Source organism: Puma concolor, chromosome C1 (genome assembly GCF_028749965.1).
Source record: "Puma concolor isolate L17-30 chromosome C1, mPumCon1.1.hap2, whole genome shotgun sequence".
Classification (NCBI taxonomy): domain Eukaryota; kingdom Metazoa; phylum Chordata; class Mammalia; order Carnivora; family Felidae; genus Puma; species Puma concolor.
The window spans coordinates 80,148,875-80,174,992 of NC_141674.1; the positions used below are offsets into that span (position 1 = coordinate 80,148,875).

The 26,118-nt window shown below is 37.7% G+C and overlaps 1 protein-coding gene across 2 annotated transcripts; it reads right to left on the reverse strand.

Moving 5' to 3' along the window:
• Positions 1-3,238: 3,238 nt before the first annotated feature.
• On the reverse strand, positions 3,239-25,766 carry GCLM (glutamate-cysteine ligase modifier subunit). Of its 2 annotated transcripts, none has more exons than XM_086717596.1 (7): positions 25,210-25,766; positions 19,920-19,985; positions 18,537-18,621; positions 15,364-15,423; positions 13,934-14,136; positions 11,967-12,081; positions 3,239-5,443 (listed from the first exon to the last, which is right to left on the reverse strand). In XM_086717596.1, the coding sequence occupies exons 1-7, from the start codon at positions 25,333-25,335 to the stop codon at positions 5,421-5,423; spliced, it is 678 nt and encodes a 225-aa protein (XP_086573722.1). In that variant the 5' UTR covers positions 25,336-25,766; the 3' UTR covers positions 3,239-5,420. The 2 variants fall into 2 exon arrangements, with proteins under 2 accessions (XP_086573722.1, XP_086573721.1); XM_086717595.1 differs by lacking the exon at positions 3,239-5,443 and adding an exon at positions 6,544-7,260 and having other exon boundaries at positions 25,210-25,762.
• Between the last annotated feature and the right edge of the window lie 352 nt (positions 25,767-26,118).

The following is a 26,118-nucleotide window of genomic DNA, read 5'->3' on the forward strand; positions in this document are numbered from 1 at the left end:
AATAGCAATGAGCTCGAATTTGCTGGGTACTAAGTGCTTTACATGCATTAACTGTACAACTTTAACACGAACAAATTCATGAAAATAGCAATTAAGATCATAGGAGTGGGTATAGAAAATTGGGAAGTATTAGAAAATCAATGTGTAATGTTCACTTGTAAGTATAGCCCCTTTAAAGTAAAACAAATAGGGGCACCTGGGTGGCTCAGTTGGTTAAACAACTGACTTTGGCTCAGGTCATGATCTCACTGCTTATGAGTTGGAGCCCTGCATCGGGCTCTGTGCTGACAGTTCAGAGACTGGAGCCTGCTTCGGATCCTGTGTGTGTCTCTCTCTCTCTCAAAAATAAATAAAACATTAAAAAAAAAAAAAAAGTAAAACAAATAAAACCCCCAAACATTACAATCTTAACAAGCTCAAGAAACAAAATGCAAAAATTAAAATGGCAGTACATATTCATAATCTGAGAAGACTGAGCTGGTCTACTATAAACAGTCTGCTGATAATAGGCAAAACTGTGATGTGTTCCGTTTTTATGTGGGCTAATCAGGTCTGCCATGTTTCTATTTCTACCTTTATTGCCTACCCTCTTTATCCAAGGTAGATTTAGGGCCAATCCAGTATACCCAATTTTAGTTAGATATAGTATGAAAATACAGTAGTTATCACTCAGGCTCAAAGGGAAATTCTCCCTTGATAATATTTTACTAATTAAACCTTTAAACTGAAGGTTTGAATCTTTCCCTGGAACTTCAAGCATTAACCAAAAGATGGGGGTTTTAGTTCATGAGCCTTCTAAAACTAAATACTATTTGTAACCATTCTGTATTAAATAATATAAAACACTAAAGTTTGGCTTGTAAGATGGTCCCCAATGGTCCAGTCTCCAAGTTTCAAACCTTTGAATGTGGACTGGACTTAACAATGAAAGGAATGACAAGTGATACATATCTATTTTATGATTAGATTACAAAAAAAAGCTGGCTTCCATCTTGCAGTCTCACTTGTTCATTTTGTGGGAAGCCAGTTGCTTGTTATGAGCTGCCCTTTGGAGACACCATGTGGCAAGGAAGTGAGGGAGGCCTCTTGGCCTATAGCCAACCAGGAACTCATTCCAGCCAACAACCATATGAGCAAGCTTGGAAGTAGACCAACCTCAATCAAGTATATAGATGAGTCTGTAATTCCAGTTTATGCTTTTTTTTTAAATGTTTATTTTTGAGAGGGAGACAGAGTGGAGTGGGGGAAGGGCAGAGAAAGAGAGAGGGAGAACAGAATCTGAAACAGGCTCCAGGCTCTGAGCTGTCAGCACAGAGCCTGACATGGGGCTCAAACTTGGGAACAGTGAGATCGTGACCTAGGCCCAAGATGAACGCTTAAGCGACTGAGCCATCCAGGCACCCCCTGACACTCTTGATTGCAACCTTTTGTGACACTTTGAGGTACCCAGACACAGCAATAAATCAAAGTCACTATCGAATAATTCTGCTTTAAAATTTCAAGTAGGTGCTCTTTAATGTCTAGCTTCTTGCACTCAGCATGTGTCTGAGATTCATCTATGCTACTGTATGTAATTTTTATTGCTGAGGAGTATTCTATGATAATACAATTCATTTATCCATTCAGCTGTTGATAGCATTTGGGTGGCTTCCAGTTTTCAGCTATTATAAGTGCTATAAACATTTATGTCCTTTTTGGACATATGTTTTTATTTTTCTTGAGTAAATACCTAGAAGAATAATTGCTGGGTCATATAGTAAGTGAACACTTAATTTTGTAAGAAATGTCAAGGTATTTTCCGTAGTGGCATACCATTTTACATTCCCACCAGCAATATCAGAGTTATGCTTGCTCCACATCTTTGTCAGTACTTGGTACTATCAGTCTTTTAAAATTTTAGATATTTTGTGTTTTAGTGACATCTCATTGTGGTTTTAAATTGTATATCCCTGATGTTAAGCATCTTTTAATGTTTTTTTTTAACGTTTATTTTGAGAGAGAGAGAGAATGCATGCACGCATGCACGCACTGGGGAGGGGCAGAGAGAGAGGGAGAGAGAATCCCAAGCAGGCTCTGCACTGTCAGCACAGAGCTCCATGTGGGGCTCAATCCCATGAAACACGAGATCATGACCTGAGCCGAAACCAAGAGTCAGATGCTTAAATGACTGAGCCACCCAGGTGCCTCTATTCATGTTATCTTTGGAGAAAAATCTAACATTTTGTCTGCTTTTCATTGGGTTATTATGAAGTTATGAGTTCTTTATACAATCTGGATACAAGTACCTTACACATGATTTACAAATATTTTCTCATTCTGTTTGTTGTCTTTCTACTTTCTTGACAGTGTACTTTGAAGTGTAATTTTAAAATAATTTTATTATGTCCTATTTTTCCTCAGAAATATGTACTAGAAATATTTTCCCTGCCTGTATCTTGTATTTTCACTTTCTTAATGTCTTTTGAAGGATGTAAGATTTAAACTTTGATTAAATCCAGTTATCTGTTTTCTTTTGTGATTAAGTTTTATGTTATCAAAAAGTTTTGCAGCCAGCTTTAATTTCCTGCTTTGTTCTAATTCCAGTCATATCAAAGTAGGTTGAAATTTTCAACTAAAAATAAAAAAGAGACTAGAGAAAAAGACATTACTTTTAGGGACAGAAATCCAGATTTTCATCAGGAAGAGTATATATACTGGGAATCAGTGTAATATTGTCTTCACATTGCTCAGGGAAAGTATTTGGAAACTTCGAATTCTGTAATGTCAAATGATCATTTAAGATTGAGAACTAAATTAAGATATTTTCAGACAAACGAGACCTGGAAAGTTTACTGCCCAATGACCTTCCAGGAAAGACTTACTAAGGACATAAGCAAGAAAAGTTGAAAGAATCAACAGTGAGGAAAGAAACAAGGAAAATAGAGTTAAAATAAGTAATGGACATTGTCAAACATGAACCTTTCTAAAATAATGGACCAACAGGGGCGCCTGGGTGGCGCAGTCGGTTAAGCGTCCGACTTCAGCCAGGTCACGATCTCGCGGTCCGGGAGTTCGAGCCCCGCATCGGGCTCTGGGCTGATGGCTCAGAGCCTGGAGCCTGTTTCCGATTCTGTGTCTCCCTCTCTCTCTGTCCCTCCCCCGTTCATGCTCTGTCTCTCTCTGTCCCAAAAATAAATAAACGTTGAAAAAAAAAAAAAAAAAAAAAAAATAAAATAATGGACCAACAGACACACAAAAATCTTGTATGACATTTTATACATTTATTCATTGTTGAGAGATACATATTAAAATTTTGTTTGACTTTTCTGGTAGTGAAACTCCGTAACAGCCATATTCTGATCTATGTGGGGGATTTGGGCAAGTTTTAGCCTCTTGATTATAAAACATTACTTTTCCAACCTTACTCTTGTCTCAACAGAAGCCATTCCTTTTTATCTGTAAGGGCAAGCTCTCTAAGAAAGTGTTTTCACTGAGTTTCTAAAGTTTACATATAAATTGTTCATCATTCAATAAAAGCATATTTACAAATGAGGCAAACAAAGGCCTCTGCCAGAATGCCCACCTATCCTGTCATCCTACTCTAAGACTAATTTCTTCAGGGAGTCTCCTAGCAGTAGATATTCCCTAGCCCCACTTCCTTCCATATGCCCCCAATCCCTTTTCACCACTTCAGTCATTAACAGATGCAGCCTTTATTGCTTATTCATGTACAGATCTCTCTTCCCCGCCCCCGCCCCCCCAATATACTATATGCTCCTTGAAGACACAGGTTCTTTTTCATTTCTATGTTTATCTGCCAATACCTTACACAGTGGTTGGCATATAGTAGGCATTTGATAAATCATTGAATGAATGAATGCATGAATAGCTTTATGGCTTGGATACTTAAAAGCTATTCATAATTTTCAAATCATACTGTTTATGAATTCAAATAGGTCAAAATCAATATAATATTCTAGATGCTTACGCTATTCAACTCAGTTAAAAAATATACAACACACTTTATTAGGTAATTCATTAATACTCATAGGTGATATTAAAGACTATTATAAACATGTTTATTAATGCTTTTATTTTGCCTGTATTTCATAATACACTACTACAGACACATAAAAGTAGAATTATCTAATGAAAACATTTTCCCCTAAGTGTATTTCTAATTCTGAAAACTATAAAAAATATTAGTGAAAATTATGTTACATAGTTTTCAAAAATAAAACTGACATATCCCATCATCAACTTTATGGGGGAAATGACAGGCAAAAGTTCTGGTACATTAGGAAGTTAACTTTAAAAAAGAGGTTCAGAATCATAAGTTGGTATATTTGCTTATGAAAACAAATGGTTTAAATTCTCCTTAAAACAACTTCAAATTTCTCGAAACATACAATTTGCAGAGAGATCAACTGTCGGCAAATATATAATAAACTATCAATCACTTACATTCCCCAATATTGAAAATGCTAGGTGGAAAAGTTGGAAAGAAATCTGTTAAAAAATGAGATGTAATTAAATGAGACTTAAGCCTTTATCATTGAAAACAAAGACTTATTTCAGTTACTACTTGGCTCTGGTAGGGAAAAGTCTCAGCATTTATGCAAAATAGAGTAACTTTATTTTCTATTCCATACATAGCTGTTTAAGTGATCTTTGAGAACAGAAAAATCATTAGCTACTTGTGATTCAATCTAGCACCCGCCATCCCTAAATGGATACTCTAACTTGGATACCAGCACAATGTAGTCTTCAGAATTTACACAATGTGAACGTATTTTATAAGACACCTTGGTCCTTCTGGTGACTATAGTTTCTTGGATGGGAATTCAAGATAGACTCATCATAGAACAAATTCTAAGTTACAGTACATTGTGTTAAAGTAAGGCTCCAGTGTATTTTGGAAATGTAATAACAAGCTGTAGCTTCTTTTCATGTTTATGGGGAAAAAAAACCAATTATATAAATTCTTTCTATATTGAGTCATGGACACACCTCTCCTGAGAAAACGTATCTGTTATATACACTATTGATAACTTAGCTTTCAGCTTTAAGCAATTATTTGGTAGTATTACTGCTCTTTATTTTATGGCTTTTTAAACATTAAGTCCTTAAGTATTTGGAAAGTATTCACTATATTCTGATAGTTTATGAAAAAAAGATGCAAATATCAGCTTGGAAAATTGTAAAGCCTTAAAAAAATCATTTTTTACAGGTTATTCAAAAACAGAAATTAAAGGTACAGAAGTGAAACAAAAAAATAATCTTAAAATTCCATATCTACCTGATCCCCTTCACAACATGAAACTATAATCTTGCTTCTTCATTGAGAGGGGGGAGAGAAGAACACACAAAAAAGCTCCTCTGACACTTGCATAAATCAGCAACATTAGTTTTTTTTTTTTTTTAATCTTCAAAATAACTCTTCAAACAATCCATTTCTGTAAGTCTAGGGTTTTTAAAAAAAAAATGTGATATTAAAGTTCCCTCTTAAAATACCTTGACCAATTCACTGTTTAGGCTTAAATTAAAATGAACATTTGTTTAAAAACTTAGGTTGTATGAAAAAAATGTACATTTCCAGGTTAAAAAAAAAAAGTTAACTATATACATTCAATAACATATACAATTACTAAAAAGGCTATATAAGGCTTTAGGAAGCTCTAAGTTTAAATGAGTTTTAGCAAGTAATTCAGCTGATTTCACATTATAATTCTAATGATGAAATTATCCAACCAGTAAACTATAAAACCTTGTTTAGAATAGGAAGAGTCTAGTGTATTTACTTTGAATATGAAACCATATTTTTTTTTTGTCTAAGTTGAAAAAACTTCGGCAAAATTAGTTTTATATCTTAATTTTTATAAACCATGTATTAGGACACATGGTTTAAAAGTACTGATTGAGATATGAGATTTTTGAAGAAATTTTCAAACTATTTGGATGACAGACACAAATTTATAGAACTATGGAGACATAGAGTATATATCAGAGGTCATGGCTTATTTATTTGCTATTTTCTGGTTCTTAAACTAATGAGGAATTATAATAAATAATCTATAGCCTCTTCTAGTTCTAAAGTTTGTATTATACCATTTTGTTTTTAAATAGTTAAGACTGCATCTCAAAAAAGTTGTCCAAAAAGACAATTTTGGCCCTGAATTAAAGATTTTTTTCACTCCTTTTCTGGCTTTTAGTACCTCCTAGCCAGTTATTAGTGGGGAGCAAATATTACCTATTTTACTCAACTGATTCTGAATGCTTATACCCCCCACTTCCCATAGCCCACAATGCCCAGTACATGGTAAACACTCAATACTTTTGAATATTCTTGAATGAGTAGCAAAATATTAAGGATGGACCAAGAATTAAAAAGAATCTGGAGATGATAACAGTTGCTTTTATAAAACCCCAAATAATAATTACAAAGCTTCTAGTCTCCTTTTTCAGATTTGCTTTGGTTTGTCTTGGAAATCATTGCAAGGAAAATATGGCACAAGAATACAAGGTTAAATCATTATAGGTAAATACAAGCAAGGACACATAAAGTTTAAGTTTTCATTCATGTATTGAAGAAATGAATTTTATTTACACTACTGTGGATCCCAGCTACTCCAGTTACTCTGGATATAATCATTAATAACAGAAAAAATATCTTCCAGTATTTCAATCTTAACAATTGTAATTGCTTAGTTATACTATAGAATAAGAAGCCTTTAATTAATTTTTGGAAATAAAAAATATGTATATACATTACCCTGATGCCTAGGCCCAAAATATATGCAACAACAAATTTTCTTGATTTCTATTAGTCATAAAAATAAAGGAAAAATATATTGCAAGTATTTTCTTTATAGGCAATTTCAATTAGAAAATAATAGTTTAATGAAAACAATACAGTGGTTCAGGTGAGTGAACTGATATGGAGGCAGAAGTATTCAAAACTTGACGGATAACATGTTGTCAAATATAACTGAAGAATAGCTGCCTCCATGACAGCATTTACAGGAAGTAACCAGATTTTTATACATCTCAATTTTATCTTATATTCAAGGAAACTACAAGTCAGTAAGTAGGTTATGATCCTAAGTCATAGTTAGGAACCCCTTCTTTTAGCTTGTAAGATGTAGCCTTTTGATTTGATAATTCCTCTACTTTTAACAATGACTGAATACCGCAGTAGCCACAGGGGCACCCACTCGTGTGCTTGAATGTCAGGGATGCTTTCCTGAAGAGCTTCTTGGAAACTGGCTTCAGAAAGCAGTTCTTAAAACAAACAAACAAATAAAAACCCAAAGTGTTAAATTTGAAAATAACAACACTTTACCATGTAGGTAAGCATTTAGATACAACAAAAGAAACACTTCAAAGAAATATAAAATATGAAGAATATAAAATATGCTTTTCCTTAATGTATGCTATGAATCTGAACCAGAATATCAGGAAGAGCCAGGCAGTTCTTTAAGGTATCTACACCTGTACCCCGGCCTATTTAATTCATAACTTCTGATGAGTGGAGCCTGCATAGTTGTTTTGGTTTTTGTTGTTGTTGTTTTGTTTTGTTTTTGAAGATTTCCAGGCGATTCTAATGTAGAGCCAGTGAAAATACAGGAAAGTTACATACAACGATGAAAAAGGAAAGTTATCAATAATCCTATCAACTGGAGACAGATCATTTCCACTGCCATGTATTTCCTTCCAACTTTTTTTCTGCATCTATTTTCCGTATCTTAAAAATCATAACTGTAGTTACAACCTAATTTATTTTTTCAACTTATATTATGAATCTTTCCATGTAATTATTCTTTGGATGCATCACTTTTTTTTTTAATGTTTATTTTTGAGAAAGAGAGACACAGGTGAGTGGGAGAGGGGCAGACAAAGGGGAAGACACAGAATCCATGCTCCAGTCTCTGAGCTGTCAGCACAGAGCTGACGTAGGGCTCAAACCCACAAACTGTGAGATCATGACCTGAGCCGAAGTCAGACGCTTATCTGACTGAGCCACCCAGGCGCCCTGAAGTATCACTTTTAATAATTACCCAGATACTACATTATCTAGATCTCATAATTTATACATTTCCTCATTGTTAACCAAAAAAATTAAATTTTTCCTAGTATTTTGCTAATAAAAATAATGCTATGCTGAACATCTTTAAAATGCATGCCCAGGGGCGCCTGGGTGGCGCAGTCGGTTGAGCGTCCGACTTCAGCCAGGTCACGATCTCGCGGTCCGGGAGTTCGAGCCCCGCGTCGGGCTCTGGGCTCGGAGCCTGGAGCCTGTTTCCGATTCTGTGTCTCCCTCTCTCTCTGCCCCTCCCCCGTTCATGCTCTGTCTCTCTCTGTCCCAAAAATAAATAAACGTTGAAAAAAAAAAATTTAAAATGCATGCCTGGCTATGGAATAACAAAGCCAAAGTACAAGTACATTTTGAAAGCTTGATCTATAGGATACTCTGAGTTGCTTTCCAGATGGGCTGTACTTTACACTTCCACTAGCAGTTGATAATGTCAGAATGCCAATCTTACAATATTCTCTCGGGCACCAGTGATCATTTAAAAACTCTTTGGCATCTCTTGGATAAAGTAATTATTTTCTGATTCTACATTTACATCCTGCTCTGATGTACTACTCTCTTTCTCACTGCCTCTTCTCCAGCCACACTGGCCTTGAAATCCTCAAGCACATTCACACTTTTGAATCAGTTGATTACTCTTTCCTGAATCCTCTTCCTCCAGATTCCCACAGGTTCTCTCCCTTCTTGCAGGTCTCTGATTAATGTCACCTTAGCAGAGAGGTCTCCCTGACTACCCCATATAAAACAACAATCCCTAACCTGGGCACTCTTTTCTCCTTCAGTCAACTTTTCTCCATAGCATGTACCACCATTTATCACATTTAACATTTATCTTATGGTCTGTCTCCTCCCATCATGAGTGTTGGAATTTATATGACTTGGTCCTATATCCCTAGTATTCTGAACACTGCCTGACACATAATAGGTACTCAAATGTCTGTTGAATCAACCAATCAATGTGAAAAGTTTCTACTAGGGTCAGAACCAACCACACAGATAGGGATTAAGTTACCATCTAGACTGTATGATTTGGGAGCGCTAAAGGACGCACTTGCCCCAAAAGAACTGCTGTGATATTTGAATAATGTCAATAGTAAACTCTCAGTAAATGTTTGCTATTATCATGTGCTAGGCACTTTTCTGAGTACATGTATTAGCTCATTTAATCCACATGTTAACCCTATAAAATAGATATATTCTCCCCTTTTCCAGGGGGAAACTGAGGCAGAGAGGTTAGATAACTTGGCTATGCAGCCTAGTAAAGTGTAGCTTTCATAAATGGAAGGCAAATGTCTCTTTGGGAAAGTAACATGAACATGGATTTGCTTATCAGACCATCTGACAGAGAAGAGGATTCTGGAGGAAATGAGACATAAAGCAGATCAGACTTAATGGGAGTGAGGGGAGGGTGAAACAAATGAAAACGGGAAGGTTCTGAGCCAGGATCACCCACTTCACAGTTTCACCCTGACTGTAGCTGAACTGTTACCACAACTTCTAGGGCAAAGAGTAATGGAAAATAAACACTTTCTGAAGAACAGGGTAATTTTAGAACAGAGGAAGGGCTTTAGAGGGGACTTAAAAACAAAACTCTATTTTAGATGACAAGTAGAGTTAAATGTTTTACAACTTGAGTGCTTAAAAAATAAAATGTGACACACCTAATCAGAGAGCTATGCTATTATTCATCAACTTAACTACATACTTTTACATTAACCATGCGAGCTCTTTAGAATCAGTAAACACAATTAATCTTTTAAGAAAAGAATTGCTTCATTATAGATCAAAGTGAAGATTCACTAATGGTATATGCAGAATCAGCCTATAAATTCTAATCAAAGGGTTTAGAAGTAAAATTAGAAAGACATCCAAGTGTCAAGTTATGTCAGTAAAACAAAATAATATCAAAAAAGGATTAAATCTCTCTTCTCATATATATATGCAATTTATTTCACCATAACAACCTGCATTAGCACATAATCCACATGCCAACATTTAGATAACATGGAAATAAAATACCAGACACCTTAGTCTTTTCCTATTTTCTTTCCTACTGGAAGAAGGAAAGAGTTTTTTTCAAGTGGAGCTAGAATGGGCTGCAGGCTCATCCATCAGCGGTTGGTAATAATTACTGTTGGAAAAGCCCCCCTCCTCCTCACCCCCACCAAATAAATAGATAAGTGATATAATATCTACTAACATATGGAAAGTTGGAATTTAAAGTTGGGTTTATGTTTCAGAACAAATCAGCATAGAAATTCTTTGTTAGATTTTCAACTAAAATGACTTTTTAAAAAATGAATCTAATTACTTATGAAAGTAATTACTAAAGGGAGAGGCAAAAGTCATTATCTCCTATTCTGGTATCATTTAAATGAAAACTGACAAGAAAGTAAGGTTTTCAGGCTGAAATACCACAACGCTACCATCTCAAATCAAAAAGATAGTATAGCATAGGGAGAAAGGCTCCAAATTCAGCCAGGACCAAGTCCAAGTTTAAACTCTGTTCCATGCCAGCTGGGTGGCCTTGGCTACTTTCTTAATTCTGAGGCTTACCAATAAAATGTCTAGTTTCAGCTGTTGTGAGGATTACAGATCATCTCTCAAAGGCATTTAGCATGATACCTAGTATCTAATGAACTGTAACTATTAAAACTCCTCCTCTTCATACAAAACAGTGAAAAAATGAAAATGTGGCAGACTGCTAATAAATAGCGTAACATCTTAAGGGGGTATACATGAGCACACTAACTGAATCCAACCACCAGTATAAAGCCATCTTTTTAGACATGGAAGTAAAAGCTAAATATTTTTTCTCCAAGAATCACCTAGAAAATGTAATTTCTTCCAGTATTTATTAAACTAAAACCTCTATAAAAATGTCATAGGTACCTGGGTAGCTCAGTTGGATGAGCGTCCCACTCTTGATCTCAGCTCAGGTCTTGATCTCAGGGTCATGAGTTCAAGACCCACACTGGATTCCACACTGGTGTGGAGCCTACTTTGGGGGGTAAAAAAGGCCAAATCTCTGGGGCGCCTGCGTGGCTCAGTTAGTTAAGTGTCCGACTCTTAATTTCAGTTCAGGTCATGATCTCAGGTTTGTAAAATAGAGCCCTGCATTGGGCTCTGTGCTGAGCATGGAGCCTGCTTAGGATTCTCTATTCCTCACTCTCTGCCCATGTCCTGCTCACGCTCACTCTCTCCCTCTCTCTCTCAAAATAAATTAAAATTTAAAAAAATGTCTTAGGGATTTAAAACTTTCACAAGACATTTCTCACTTAGAACTATACCAAAAACACTGTTTCATTTTTTTCAGTGAAAAAATAAGAATGGAGCAGACTGCTAAATAAATAAGTATAAAGTATAAAACATTCCCTTCCCAGTTTCCCTACTTATCCTGTAAAATGTTAATAAAAATTATTCTACAGAAGGCAGAGAAGCCATTCTCAATAATCAAATGTTTCTGATCAACACAAAACATATGTCTTGATAGTAATGATTAATAAAATACCTAATCAATTACCTATCCTAAGATGCTTAAATTTTAAATTAAATTTTACCTGCCTCTCTTTCTAGATATTTATCCCCTTTAAGTGGCTATTCGGTACAATTTTTGCTGTACTATACAAGATTTTATATGATACTATTTAAAATATCCTAAAAGATCCTTAATATTTATAAACTTCAACAGACTGGATATTCAGGAAATGATCCCATTAATTTTTTTCCCATTGATATAAAGACAAAATAAAGGCATATGTATTTTGAACTAACCATTAAGAGAAGTTCTAGGTAACATTTATCACTGTACAAAATTAAAAATTAAATTTTAACAAGTAGCTTCTTGTAAGATAAAACCTCATGATCAATAAAGAAATGAAAATCTCAATCTTACCTTTTGGATCATTATGAGTCAATAGCTGTATGTCAAATTGTTTAGCAAATGCAGTCAAATCAGGTGGCATCACACAGCAAGAGGCAAGATTAACTTGGTTACTATTTGGTTTTACCTAAAGTGAAGAAAATCATGACATTGCCACTAAATTAAGTACTACAAAAAGTGGAAAGCAATAAAAGGACACAACTTTAGAAAATATGAAATATTGCATGTATAATGCTTACAGTTTACAAAATACTTTAAATGAATATATTTATTAACATATGTTTTTCTAACTCATGTTAGTGGTAACAGGGAAAGGAAAGAACTCCAGGTGGTAGCCAATGTAGTGCTACACTACTAGAAACTCTCCCGCTAGTACCTGCAACCTAGTACACCTGTCTCAGAAATAAACATGATTCTGGGGCGCCTAGGTGGCTCAGTCGGTTGAGCGTCCGACTTCAGCTCAGGTCACGATCTCACGGTACGGGAGTTCGAGCCCCGCGTTGGGCTCTGGGCTGATGGCTCAGAGCCTGGAGCCTGCTTCTGATTCTGTGTCTCCCTCTCTCTCTGCCCCTCCCCCATTCATGCTCTGTCTCTGTCTCAAAAATAAACATTAAAAAAAATTAAAAAAAAAAAAAAAAGAAATAAACATGATTCTAAGTGTGATGGTTCCAGCTAAAGAGGGAGTATGTCTTAAAGGTAAAAGATCAAAGAGGAGTGATACAAACATTTAATATTAAAGTATAAAATATGGTTATAGGGGCGCCCGGATGGCTTAGTTGGTTGGGCTTCCGACCAGCTCAGGTCATGATCTCACAGCTTGTGAGTTCGAGCCCTGCATCGGGCTCTGTGCTGACAGCTCAGAGCCTGGAGCTTGCCTCAGATTCTGTGTCTCCCTCTCTCTCTGCCCCTCCCCAACTTGTGCTCTCTCTCTCAAAAATAAATAAACGTTAAATAAAATTAAAATATGGTTATAAATCAGACACATTTTGAAAAAGAACTAAATAATTTCTAACAGCTGCTCTGGTTAATTTACAGATACATTCCACATCACCCAAGTCTCTCCAGCAGAATCTTGGCCACATTCTGGCTATCACCAAATCAAAGGGAGAAGGGGCAACATGTTCTCTACGGTCTTCCTGTCCATAACAAACTGAAAAATCTGAAAAGGAGAAGACTGGGGATGAAGTATAAGGAATAAAGAACAACACAGAGAGTAAAGGTAAAATACTAGTTAGTAAGCAACTTCCCTAATAGTTTTGTACATTATTAGGCCAGAGAGTTGTGATTAATTTATGACACCTACTCTGTATCAAATTCTATGAACCTAAAGTTTTTATCTTTAAGTAACAGCAAAATATTTGTATATATGATATTCCCTTACTTAAGAAATCAGAACCACAGTGTAATCTTATCTAAAGAAAAATGTAATAATTTTATCACAAAAGTAAAACTGAAGGAAACAGCCTTAATTCATTTTGGCTATAAGTGCTTCAGGACACATTTTCCAGTGTTTTTGTCACTCATTTTGTTTTTAAGTGTATTTATTTTGAGAGAGTGAGAGTGCAAGTGCATGCATGGGGGAGGGGCAGAGAGAGAGAGAGAGAGAGAGAGAGAGAGAAAGAGAGAATCCTAAGCAGGCTCCATGCTGTCAGCATGAAGCCCAACATGGGGCTTGATCTCACAAACTGTAGGATCATGACCTGAGCTGAAATCAAGAGTTGGACACTTAACCAATTGAGTCACCCAGGCACTCCAATATGTCACTTATTTGAAAACCAATTAATAATTAAGCTCAATTAGGCATGTATTTGAGACCAAAAAATCCAATGTTTTAGATAAATCTTGCCTCAAAACTCCCACATTTGGAATAGCAAATCAACAGTGACTGTCCACTATTGTGTATGATGCTAAACAGTATGTAGCAAAGACTGTAACAACTGGGCTCCTCCCAGAGTACTTGTGATCTAGCTGTGCTTTACCTGTGCCCACTGATACAGCTGTTCCAACTGTGTTTTGTCTAGATCAGAGGTACCTATTGCAACAATCTTTTTGCTCTGAACTAAGTTTTCTAATTCCTCCCAGTAAGGCTGCAAATGCTCCAAGGAAAGATTAACTCCATCTTCAATAGGAGGTGAAGCAATGATCACAGAATCCAGCTGTGCAACTCCAAGGACTGAACAGGCTGATGTGAAGGAAAACACGAAAAGGATAAATATTTGTTACATAATAAAAACAAGTATTTCTAATGTCCTTCAAGTATCCCACTAAATTCTGTCCATATGGTTCACTAGTTTTCTAATATAGCAGATTATTTCACTCAGTTTCATAATCATTTACAACATTTCCATCTCTTAAAAAAGTATAAGCCCCTGTTCATCTATTGGGTCTGTGTGGCAGACAAGTCAGTTTCTTTGACCTGCCTCCTTCCTAGGGACTCACAGTTATTATAGTCCTTCTGGAGAACAGGCCTTCATCTTGTTTCTAAGACAATTTTTTGGTAGCTTCCTTATCTTCATAAAATTTTCTTCTCCAGTTCTACTAGTATCTTATATGGATGACTATAAGAATTCTGACCTCATATTCTGTAATTGGTAGCCATGGCAAAGAATAGTCTTGAGACTCTGAAAAACTAAATTTATGGTTCTAATCTATATTTATAGAGGTAATTTAATTTCTTTTTTTAAAATTTTTTAAGATGTTTATTTATTTTTGAAGGAAAGAGAGACAGAGTGTGATTGGGGGAGGTCCACAGAGAGAGGGAGACACGGAATCTGAAGCAGGCTCCAGGCTCTGCGCTGTCAGCACAGAGCCCAATGTGGGGCTCAATCTCACGAACTGTGAGATCATGACCTGAGCTGAAGTCAGACACTTAACCGACTGAGTCACCCAGGCACCCCAATAGAGGTAATTTCTATAAAAATAATTTAAAGAGTTTACTTTAAATGATTCTTTTTTTCATTCCACAGTTATATTATAGAGCTAATTACTTAAGCGTCCAACCTCTATACTGTAAGAACATTTTAGAAGAAAAAATATTGAATAATTGTAATATCACAATAATCTAACCAAGAGCCAAAGATGAAAATGCTTGTTTTGTTGTGGTGGTGGTTGTGGTATTTCATTATAGTACTAAAAGGGCTAAGAATAGGATTAAGAATTTCTATCTCCAAACATATAGTCAATATTTGATTATGTTATATCTTTTACATTCTTCTTATATATCAAAATATGAACCTACAAATGCTTATATGATCTGACATAAGCCTTAAGAAATTAGGCTAGAACCTTAAAGAGTAAAATTGGAATGAGCTCATTTTCTTTTTTTCTGGACCTGAACACAAGACCTAACTAATACACTTATACTAATTTAAAGATCATTATGAAGGTAAAAAGTTAAATTTTTGCTTACCCATGTCAACTGCATTTCTAGTCGATGATGAAGAGTTTGATCCTACAATGAACAGTTTTGCTGGGTAACAAAAGAAAACAAAACTGATTACTACATTTGGGTAACTTTTACTACACAGTATTAACATTGCCAACAATAGTAAGATGACAGAGAATCCTGTATGAATTATCTTTCCTTTCCTAGTCACATAATTTTATAGTTTCCATTTTAAGACATGAAAGTACATTTCCATTGTAATTTTTAACTTATATGTCAGTTGCCAAAAAAATACCCATTTGTCAAAACAAAAAAGCAAATACTAATTTTCCATCTGTTAGAAGGCAGGTCAGATAAATATACAAACTTAAATTACTCAAAATGTATATTTTTATGTATTAAATATTAATGGAGCATATTACTTTCTTCAATAAACTAAAATCAATGCAAAGACTAAATTAAAATTACTTATAATGAGAAGAAAAATGAAAAGAACACCACAACCTCACCTTTCTAATACAATCATTCTAAGTTTTAGACATTACCTTTCAGTTACTGGTCATATGAAGCAGGGTATAGCATTTATTCCTATCTATTTAGTTTACCTTTACATAATTTTTTTTACATCTTTATCAAGTATTTAGTTCCCTTAAAGTTTTTTTAAAATCTTAATAGCAATATATTCACTCTAGAAATGAGAAGAACCTACAAGAATACAAAGACCAAAAAAAAAAAAAAAAAGCCAATTGTCTCATCACTGAAAGCAGTCACTATTTATGTTTCTGTATAGTCTCTATTTTTAATGAATAATTTGACATACTCATTTTTAATGGCTGAACATTATTCTGTAATTTTGATAGGGTGTAACTTACTAAATAATTTCCTACTTTTTGAACACTTACATTAGTACCAGTTTTTTGTTATCACATACAATGTTAAAGAAACATCTTGGTAACTTTGTTCAACTTTATGCTGAAGCATTTCCCAAGGACAAATTGTCAGAAATGTGTTTATGAGTCAAAGGGTATGAGCTTTTTTGTGAGTCTTCTTATGTTTTATTTACCTCCTACTGTTATATAAAAGATTTGGGGGTGCCTGGGTGGCTCAGTCGGTTAAGTGTCTGACTCTTGACTTTGGCTCAGGTCATGATCTCACGGTTCATGAGTTAAAGTCCTGCATCAGGCTCTCTGCTGTCAGCGCAGAGCCCGCTTCAGATCCTCTGTCTCCCTCTCTCTCTGCCTTCCCCTGCTTGCGCTTGCACTCTCTCTCAGAAATAAACATTTGAAAAAAACCCAAAAAACAGAATTTCTCTCCTAAGAGTATAGAACACTATCAAATGTAAGTTTTTTGCTAATTTAATAGATACAATATACACCTAATGTGGTTTCAGGACCACATTAATTGGCATTTCTTTGGTTACCAGGAAAGCAGAGTAGTTTTCTGTAAGACTGAGGCTTTGGCTTGATTTAAATTCAAATTTATTTGTATAGATTTACCTCATGTAAATTCAGTATTCAAAATCTAAATTTACTCAATAGACAAATAGGTGGAGTAGTGGGAGAGCAAGAAGAGAGAAAAATCAGAAAAGGGAATGGAGAAAAAAAACAGGGCTAATGAAGTATTTGTATGTAAATTGCCTGGTATTCAACAAATACAACAAATTTACCTTGTACATTTCTTTTGTTTGTCCCTTCCTTTCTACTGCTAATATTCCTAAAGCATTGCTTTCCTCATGCAGCTTCTCTGTTTAAAAGTCATCACCACTCTCTACTAGGTGAGAGTCAATCTTCACCACCTTGGTCCAACCATAGCTGCCATAGTTATGCTCCATGAAAACCCTCCCCACCACTATCCCTGTGGTCATGAATCTGGGCTATTTGAAATGGTCTCCTTTCTCTGAAAAAGGAGGTATTTTTAGATACGTAGGGAAAGGGAAGCTCTTCAAATAGGGAAAAATTTGATACTTATCAAAAATCTCAAGCCCTCTAGAAACTGAGGACAACCTGTACAAGCTCCAAGATGGATCTAAACCATGAAGAACTGCAATCAACCAGAGAGAAAAGGTTGCTTTTACCTCCTTTTCCAACACAAATAGCAATGTGTTGTAAAAGAAATGAGTTTTAGAGTCAGGCATACCTGGATGGATTCCTGGTTCAACCACATACTGGTTACATGACAACTTCTAAGTTATTTAACGTCACTTGTGCAATGGGGACAATAGACCTACCTTGTAGAATTGTTTTGAGAATCATGTAAGGAAATATAACCAAATCGTTATATTGCTAACTCAATATAACTCAACAAATGGTAGTTATTGAGTCAAAAGACAATGCCCTATCTCATCTTACATGTCCATCCTAGTAAAATAACAGCCACAACACAACCACAAATGGTAATAAATAACAACTATCTAGCTAGCACTTAACTGTTTTGCCAAGCACTATGTTAAGTGCTTTTGTTATTTCACCTAATTTACGAAGAAGCCTGTGAAACAGATGCATCCCTGTTTTATAAATGAGAAAACCGAGGCTCAGAGAGGTTAAGTAACTAGTTAGCCCAAGATTACACCAGCCAGTAATCTGTATATGAAGGAATTTCAATCTAGCCAAGGTCAAGCTTTTAATAACTGTGCTATGCTGACTGTAAACTGAGGGCAAAAACAGCACATCTCTATTTTTTCATTCCTTGAGCTTAGCATGGTCTCTGGAAAACAGTCACTCAATACATTTGTTGAATGAGTTTAACATGTATTTTACTTCTCTTCATGCAACTTGTTGCCAGACTTCTGTTTACGCTTTCAGATGACTTCAGCCATCGCTCAGCAGTGTTCCACCAGGAAGAGAAGGCTTATGCTCGCTTCAGGTAGACACTGCTCTTAAGCCTTCCTTTTCTTCTTTCCATTCCCTCCACCTTAATCTTCCTACTGCTCTGAAGTCCAACATATAAATTAATGAGACCACCATGAAGAAGAGCAAGGTGAAGTTCTATTCTGACTCTGCTTAAGTAGCCAAAACTGACCTCCTATAACTTCCTCTTGGAGTTTACATCAAGATTATGTTTAAAAAGAATCTCTGTATTTCTCACACTTAGTGACTGAGTCTCTCATTACCAGAGGGAAAGAAAGGTTTATTCCCATGCCTGACAAAATCTATCACTTCCACTGTATTACAAAATAAATTGTAAAGGCTGGACTTTACCAGAAACTTTCATTTCTTCTCTTTCATCAGGATTTATCTTTTCTACTGCATGAGATACAGTACATTCCAAGACATCTGGAAACTCCTATAATAAACACACAATGTTTACAATAAATATAAAATTAATGTTTCTGATTAGCTATATGTTTTCTATTGTCCATAGTGCCCTTTAGAAGCAGAGAGCCCATAAGATAACTGGGTTCTTTACTGAATGTCTGGATGAGCTTCATAAGGTTTGCAAAACCCTGAAACAAAGGTAAAATGCTGTGTGTGTGTCCATTTACTGGGAAAAATTATCTCATTTTGAGCAGGTACTCAGAGGAATGCATGATAAAAAACAAAAACAAAACAAATAGTGGTGGCGGTGGGGAAACATGTGAGGAGTTAGAACTACTAGCACAGTACATAATTTTAGTTAAAAAAGAAACCAATGAAAAATGATACATATTTATCCATTCAGGATGACATGTTAAAAATTTCTTATATTAATCACAAACACTTTAAAACAAGTTTTTTTTTCCTGAATGCAATAAAAAAAGTAAAGGCCATTCTAATGCATTATAATGAATAAATTATGAGGAAAATGATAAAATGTTAGTACATATAAATCAGAAATATATTAACCCACATTTACAAAGTAAATAGTGAGGGCTTCCTCACAGTTCTTGAGCATATTACAATGCCTAGCACACATCAAGGGCTTACAGTGTTTATCAGTCATGCATAGAGGCAAATGGTCATTTCAGAGAAACACAGACTGATCAAAGACATTAATCAACATCTGCCTAGCAGCTAGAGAGTTTAAACTTGCAGAATGCCCAGGGAAACAAGCGTTTCCAGCACATGTCCTCTTTCATAGTTTTAAAGTAGTCTATGTAATTTGTTATGAGCTTTTGGCTGAATTGGATTCCAAAGAGTGGCTTGCAACCACTCTGGTTTATATATTAATATTTATGATAATAGTCATATATTGGTATTTAATGTGGCACCCAGTGTTTCACTTGAAACTGACATTAAAAAAATTATATTGAGAGTTATGATGCTCTACCAAAGCAATCTAGCAACCAAAATTGCTCAACAGTCATTCCTTTACTAGACCAAATATAAACTGGAACAAAATACATTGTGAAGATACCGTGCTGGGAATTAAGCACCGAGAATCCTGATTATCTTGTCTAGTTGAAGATTTGGTGACACATCCTGGATTTTCTGTTTTATGCTTAAGCATACTGGGTCAGGCAGCCAGCCATCTCAGCAAATCAGCTACAGGGAGTTTTATGCTAATTGCCTATTTGACTTCCCTATCACAACTGGGGAATTAATTCCTTGCTTACTGCATTTCCCTTTTGACCCACATGATTTCTTCATTCACATTTTACTCACCCTGACCAAATCAGGGCTGATTTGGGAACTCCACTCATTCAAGGTCTTTTGGATACAATCTCGAAGCTGTAAAAGGAATGCGTTTTGAAACTGTTAATCAAACTCTATATATTTTTCTGTACTTCTACAATAAGAATGTATTTGTTTGATAAGTGGAAAAAAGATGTCAATAGGAAAAATCATAAAAACCAAAATTCTAGTTTTACAAGTTTTTTGTTTTCTTCAACAAAAACGTATTTAAATGTTTTTATCTTAATCTTCAAATGATGATAAACAGTACTTATTTTAAAAGTATTTTTGTACTAATGAAAGTTTAAGTAAACTTTTGAGACATAAAAGTATTCCCAAAGAAACAAAAAGAAACAGGGGTTCAAGTTCAGGGAGGCTGACTAAAATTATTATTAATCACTGAGATATTCCTCAAAGACAAACAAATGATTCTCTAAGTGTGGCCAGAGGAACTCCTACATTATTCACCTGTGGTATTCATTAAAAATTACAGTACCTGAGCCCCAGCTTAGACCTGCTGAATCACTCTAAGGGCAGTGGAAATTGCATTTTAACAAGTACCCCATGTAATCAACATATAAAGTTTGAGAACTACCATAGTCATATAGTCATATCTTTTTTTCTTTCTTTTTTTTTTTTTAACTATTTAAAAAAAATTTTTTTTAACATTTATTTCTGAGAGAGAGAGAGAGAGACAGAGCATGAGCAGGGGAGGGGCAGAGAGAGAGAGACAGAATCTGAAGCGGGACCCAGGCTGTCAGCACAGAGCCCAACGCAGGGCTCGAACTCACGAATCCACAAGATCATGACCTGAGCCGAAGTTGGTGGCTTAACTGACTGAGCCACCCAGGTGCCCTGCACTGTAGTCATATCTTAACACAAGTCAACTTGCATAATGTCAGCCCACACGTCATTTCCTAACACTTAGGTATACCTCCAACCTGCCTTCAATATATTCTTGTACAAACAAAAATTTGTTTATACTGACATTATGTATGTTGTAAATCCATTAAAATGCTCATTCATCTTTCATGCTTTAGGTCAGTGTATTTCAAACTTGTCTAATAGTGGTCCAGAGTAAGACGTACATACATTCACATAGAGAGTGACTACCTACATACACAGAACAAAATATTTACAAAACAAATAGTTTGCTACATGGCAGGCATTCTGATGGCTTCTATTAATTAGAAAAAAATATGCTGTTCTATGACTCAGCAAACTGATTTAGGACCACTAATGGGCAACACTAGCAATTTGAAATCACTTATAAACATCCAAGGACACAGTGCTTTGCATTCTGTGGGCAATCAATGAGAAAATAAATGAGTAACTGGGAGCAAGTCCCTGAACTGCAAAAGCACTTTCCAAATAGCAATAACACAGACTCAGCTTCTGAACTATCTGATCTATGACTGCTTATGATAAAAATGGACACAAGCCCTTTACTGCTTTTATCTTAGTACAGATAATTACAAGAAACTGGTCTATCAATTTAAGAGCTCAGAGTCATCTAGATTAAGCTTCATAATCTACAAAACTATATGTGCTATCCACAATAACCCATATGAATTCAATCTACAAGGTCTGTATCTTCATAGAAAATATATAATCAAATTTAAAATAGTAAATAAAATTAGTTGATAATCATTCCAGAGAGAATTACAAGTCAATATTCTTTTCAAAATTAGTAAAAGTTGAGGCAGCAGGTTAAGAATTCTATCAAGTATGGTTTGGCTCATATCATGAGAGAATTTTAAGAAAACTTCCTCTGGAAGGATGGCTTATTTGCATACTTAAGGCTCTCCTGATGAATTCTCCAATTCAGGAAGGAAGTATATTTTCAGAGTATTCACCCCTTCTTGAAACAATTTCTTTAATAATCTTGGATTCTGCAAAATGTCAGAACAGACCCAATGTTACAATAATATGAGAAATTCATTGACTATATCACTAACCTAGTGATTTCTAATCTTTTATATGTTATGTATATTGACCCAACATTAACCTTATACTTTTTTATGCTCTGCTCTCTTCATTCTTATCATATACACATATGATCACTGAAGAGAAGTATCATCATAATGTCATGTATCATCAGATCTCATGTTGTTTAAGAGTTGTAAATATACTTACTACGTGAGTCCTCTGGCCAAATACTCTTACAACAAAGAACTAAGCAAAACAGTCCTATAATGGCTCATTTAAAAAACAAGATTTGACTTCATAAAATTCTAGTGAAAAAAAATTTCTTTTAAAGATCATAGAATTGACAAAACACATTAGAGGGGCACCTGGGTGGCTCAGTCAGTTGAGTGGCCAACTTTGGCTCACGGTCACGATCTCACTGTTCATGGTTTCTTGAGCCCTGCATCTGCACTGACAGCTCAGAGCCTGGAGTCTGCTTTGGATTCTGTATCTCCCTCTCTCTCTGCCCCTCCCCTGCTTGTTTCTCTCTCTCTCTCTCTCTCTCTCTCTCTCTCTCTCTCTCAAAACTGGATAAACATTAAAAAGAAAGAAAAGAAAGACATTAGAACTTGAAGAGACCTTTTTAGGAAACTTGAACTCTCTACTCAATGTGTAAATTTTCTTAATAATGAGTGATTTATTCAGTTTCTTTATTCTAGGAGGTTAAACTGTTTCAAGTAGCATATCCTAATTTGGAGCTTTGGGTGATACAAAGTTCCTTTTTACATGGAAACAAAACATGCCTCTCCTAACAAAACTGTCATTTTCCCTACAATATGCTGCCATATCTTCAAGTTTTCCTCAAATGTTTTCTAGCTTATTTTGTCCCTCTTATGCAGCAACCCAAAATAAAACACCCAAACCAGAATTAGTCCTTTGAACAATGTTTTTCAAATTGTGGAGTATGACTTGTTACATTAAGAAATAAAAAGTGTAGGGACACCTCAGGGGCTCAGTCAGTTAAGCTTCCTACTCTTGATTTCAGCTCCTCTGCACTGACAGTGAGGAGCCTATTTGGGATCCTCTCTCTCTCCTCCCCCCCCCCCCCCCACACACATACTCTCTCTCTCTCTCTCAAAATAAATAAATAAACTTAATAAAATAAAATAAAATAAAATAAAATAAAATAAAATAAAATAAAATAAAATAAAATAGCGTAGGGGCACCTGGGTGGCTCAGTCAGTTAAGCATCTGACTTCAGCTCAGGTCATGATCTCACAGTCCGCGGATTCCAGCCCTGAGTCAGAGCCTGCTTGGGATTCTCTCTCCCTCTCTCTCTCTCTGCCCCTCCCGCACTTGTGCTTCCTTTCTCTTTCAAAAATAAACAAACTTAAAAAAAAAAAAAAGAAAGAAAGAGTGTGGGATGTGACTTGTTACATTAAAAAATAAGAAAAAAAAATCAGGGGCACCTGGGTGGCACAGTCGGTTAAGCGTCCGACTTCAGCCAGGTCACGATCTCGCGGTCCGTGAGTTCCAGCCCCGCGTCAGGCTCTGGGCTGATGGCTCAGAGCCTGGAGCCTGTTTCCGATTCTGTGTCTCCCTCTCTCTCTGCCCCTCCCCCGTTCATGCTCTGTCTCTCTCTGTCCCCCAAAAAATAAATAAAACGTTGAAAAAAAATTTTTAAAATAAGAAAAAAAATCAGAATACACAGTATATACTAAAGGTTAATATCTTCATAAAACCTTTGAGATTTTTTGTTTTACTTAAGTATAATTTACATAAATAAAATTCACTCATTTTAAGTGCACAACTCAATGAGTTTTAGAGAATTTGTTCAGAGTTTTACAGAGTTGTGCAGCACCACCGCAATCCAATTTTAGAACATCTCCATGTGCCTAGTAGGAGTCACTACCCATTCCTACCCCCAGCCCCAGGCAACCGCGCATCCTACTTTCTGTCCTTATGGACTATGAACGCGACTGCAAGGTAAAATTTCTTACTGGGCTTGCAGTCAAAAAACTCTGAAGGCCACTACTTTAGAGGGTGTTGCAGTGAAACAAGAGAGCAAAAGTTTCACCCAATATTGTTAATATACATGGAAAATGGTAGATTGAACCAACAGCGCTGAGAGGAAATTAAGGGACTAGAAATACAGGAATATTTACTTGGGGGAGAAATAGTCTAAGTGGGGCGGTTTAAACAGAAAAAGGTATACACACTGAGGTGGATGGAATCTGGTCACAGAATATGGTGCGGACTTTGATTCCTATTAAAGTTACAGCCCAGAGTTCTCACTCTGATGGGTGCTCGCTCTCAACGCCAGGCCTGGCCACAGGCCCAGAGCGTACGCGGATGCCCTGTGCTCCTGCACCGATTACCAGCATCTCCAATAAAAGAGCAAAAGCTGCCTAGGACTACAGCTGATAGCGTCATAAGGTGGCATAGGGCACTTTTTCTTTCAATCAAGCTTTGTTTTAGCTTTCTGATGCAATCAGATGAAAATAATAATGAGATAAATGCCTGCATGGTGAACATTTTCCTATATTCTTTTCATCCTCACAGCGGGTTGATCAGCTTCAAAGTTGTGGAGACAGACTGAGGGAAGGGAACTTTCTCACAGTCACACAGCTCCTGAACGAAAAGGTGTGTTTCATTTAGTCATCCCTCGATACTCGGATCTTCCCACACCACCGACATGCCTCCGCAACGGGCTGTGCACACGGACTCCCCGCGCAGGGATGACCAGCACCGAACCCGTAACACGTGTGTAATTCCAGACTGATCTCTGCCACTTCAAACTAGCGATTAGTCTTCAGGGAAATAAACTAAGGGAGATTCACCTTGGGCGAGAAAAATCTGTACCTTATTCCAAAGCCGAACCTGAGCGTTTAGTCACCTGCCTTACTGTAATAGAGAAACTCCTGTCAGCCTCCGAGCTAAGTGGATTATTTACTGCTACCCTCACCTGAATCCCGGAAAAGCGAGTCTCTACACCGTCTTCACCTGGCCGCGGGGTGGGGAGGGGGGAAGGGGCCGGGGGGCTGGGAGAGCGTGGGAGCGAGGTACTGGCTCTCTCTGCACCCACCCCGCCCATCCCACCCCCGCGAGGAAGAGGGGGCCGGTACGTTCGAGAGCTCGGCTGTCGCCCGGAAGCTTGACAGAGGCGTCCCCCGGGATGAAGTTGCACCTGCCAAGTGTTTTAAGACGCGCGGCCGCGGGGCAGCAGGTTTGGAGGCGACGTCGTAACCCCAGCTGCCTCACCCGGCGCCCTCCGCCGCACCCCGAGCCTGGCCGCCCGCCCTCCCCTCGGGCGCTGCCTCCCTCTCGGAGCCGCCCGGCCGGCGGCCTGCCCCGGGAGCTCCGCGTCTCTCACCTCCTCGCTGTGCGTGGACGGGCATTTCTTCCGCAGGCGGCCCCAGTTCAGCAGGTTCCCCGTCTGCAGGTGCAGCGTGCGGGCCCGCGCCAGCAGCGCCCCGGCCGCGCGGCTGTCGGTGCCCATGGCAGCGGCCGACCGAAGGGGCCAGGAGGCGACGGGGTCGCAGGCGAGGAAGGAGGCCGCCCCGCAGGACGCGGTGCCCGAGGCGGGAGAGCCGAGCGCGAGGCTGCCGGCCCCACGCGGCGGGACCTCGGCCTGCGCTCGGGACCGAGGGAGGCCGGACGGTGGCGGAGCGGCGGCCCGGGAGGGACGCGCTGGCGGCTGCGGCTGCTGCTACTGCGGCTGCCGCCTCAGAGTTGACTCCCAACTGAAGGGACCGTTTCCTGGAAGACAATGACTAAGCAGAAATCGCGGCTGAGAAAGTGCTTGGTAACCGTTACCCGTCCCGCGGCGGGGCCGGGCGGGGCGGGGCGGCGAGAAGGCTGCGGGACGCCTGCCCGCGGGTGACTGGCCCTTGGCCTGTGGCGGGCGTGGCGCCGGGCGGGAGCGCGGCGCAGAGAGCGCTGGGCGCGCGGGGCGCGCGGGGCGGGGCGGGGAGGGACCCGGCGCTCGGCAGGGCTCCCCCTGCCGGTCAGAGGACGGAGCGCCGGCCCGTGCCCCCTCCACCTAGCGTCACCAGCCGCGCTCGCGGTTTCGCCTCCCAGCCAATGGGCGGTCGCGCTGGTGATTTCCTTCCATACCTCTTTAAAAAGACAGCGAAAGCATCTACCGTGGCTTTGAAACACTAGTTGGTTTTAGTTCCCAAAAGCAGGTGTTAAGGCAAAGTTCCCCTTCTTTGCTTTTCTACCCTTTTAGTTCATTTTCTTTCTTAAGGCCTTTCCCCCCCAAACTGCGGGTGTTTCTTCA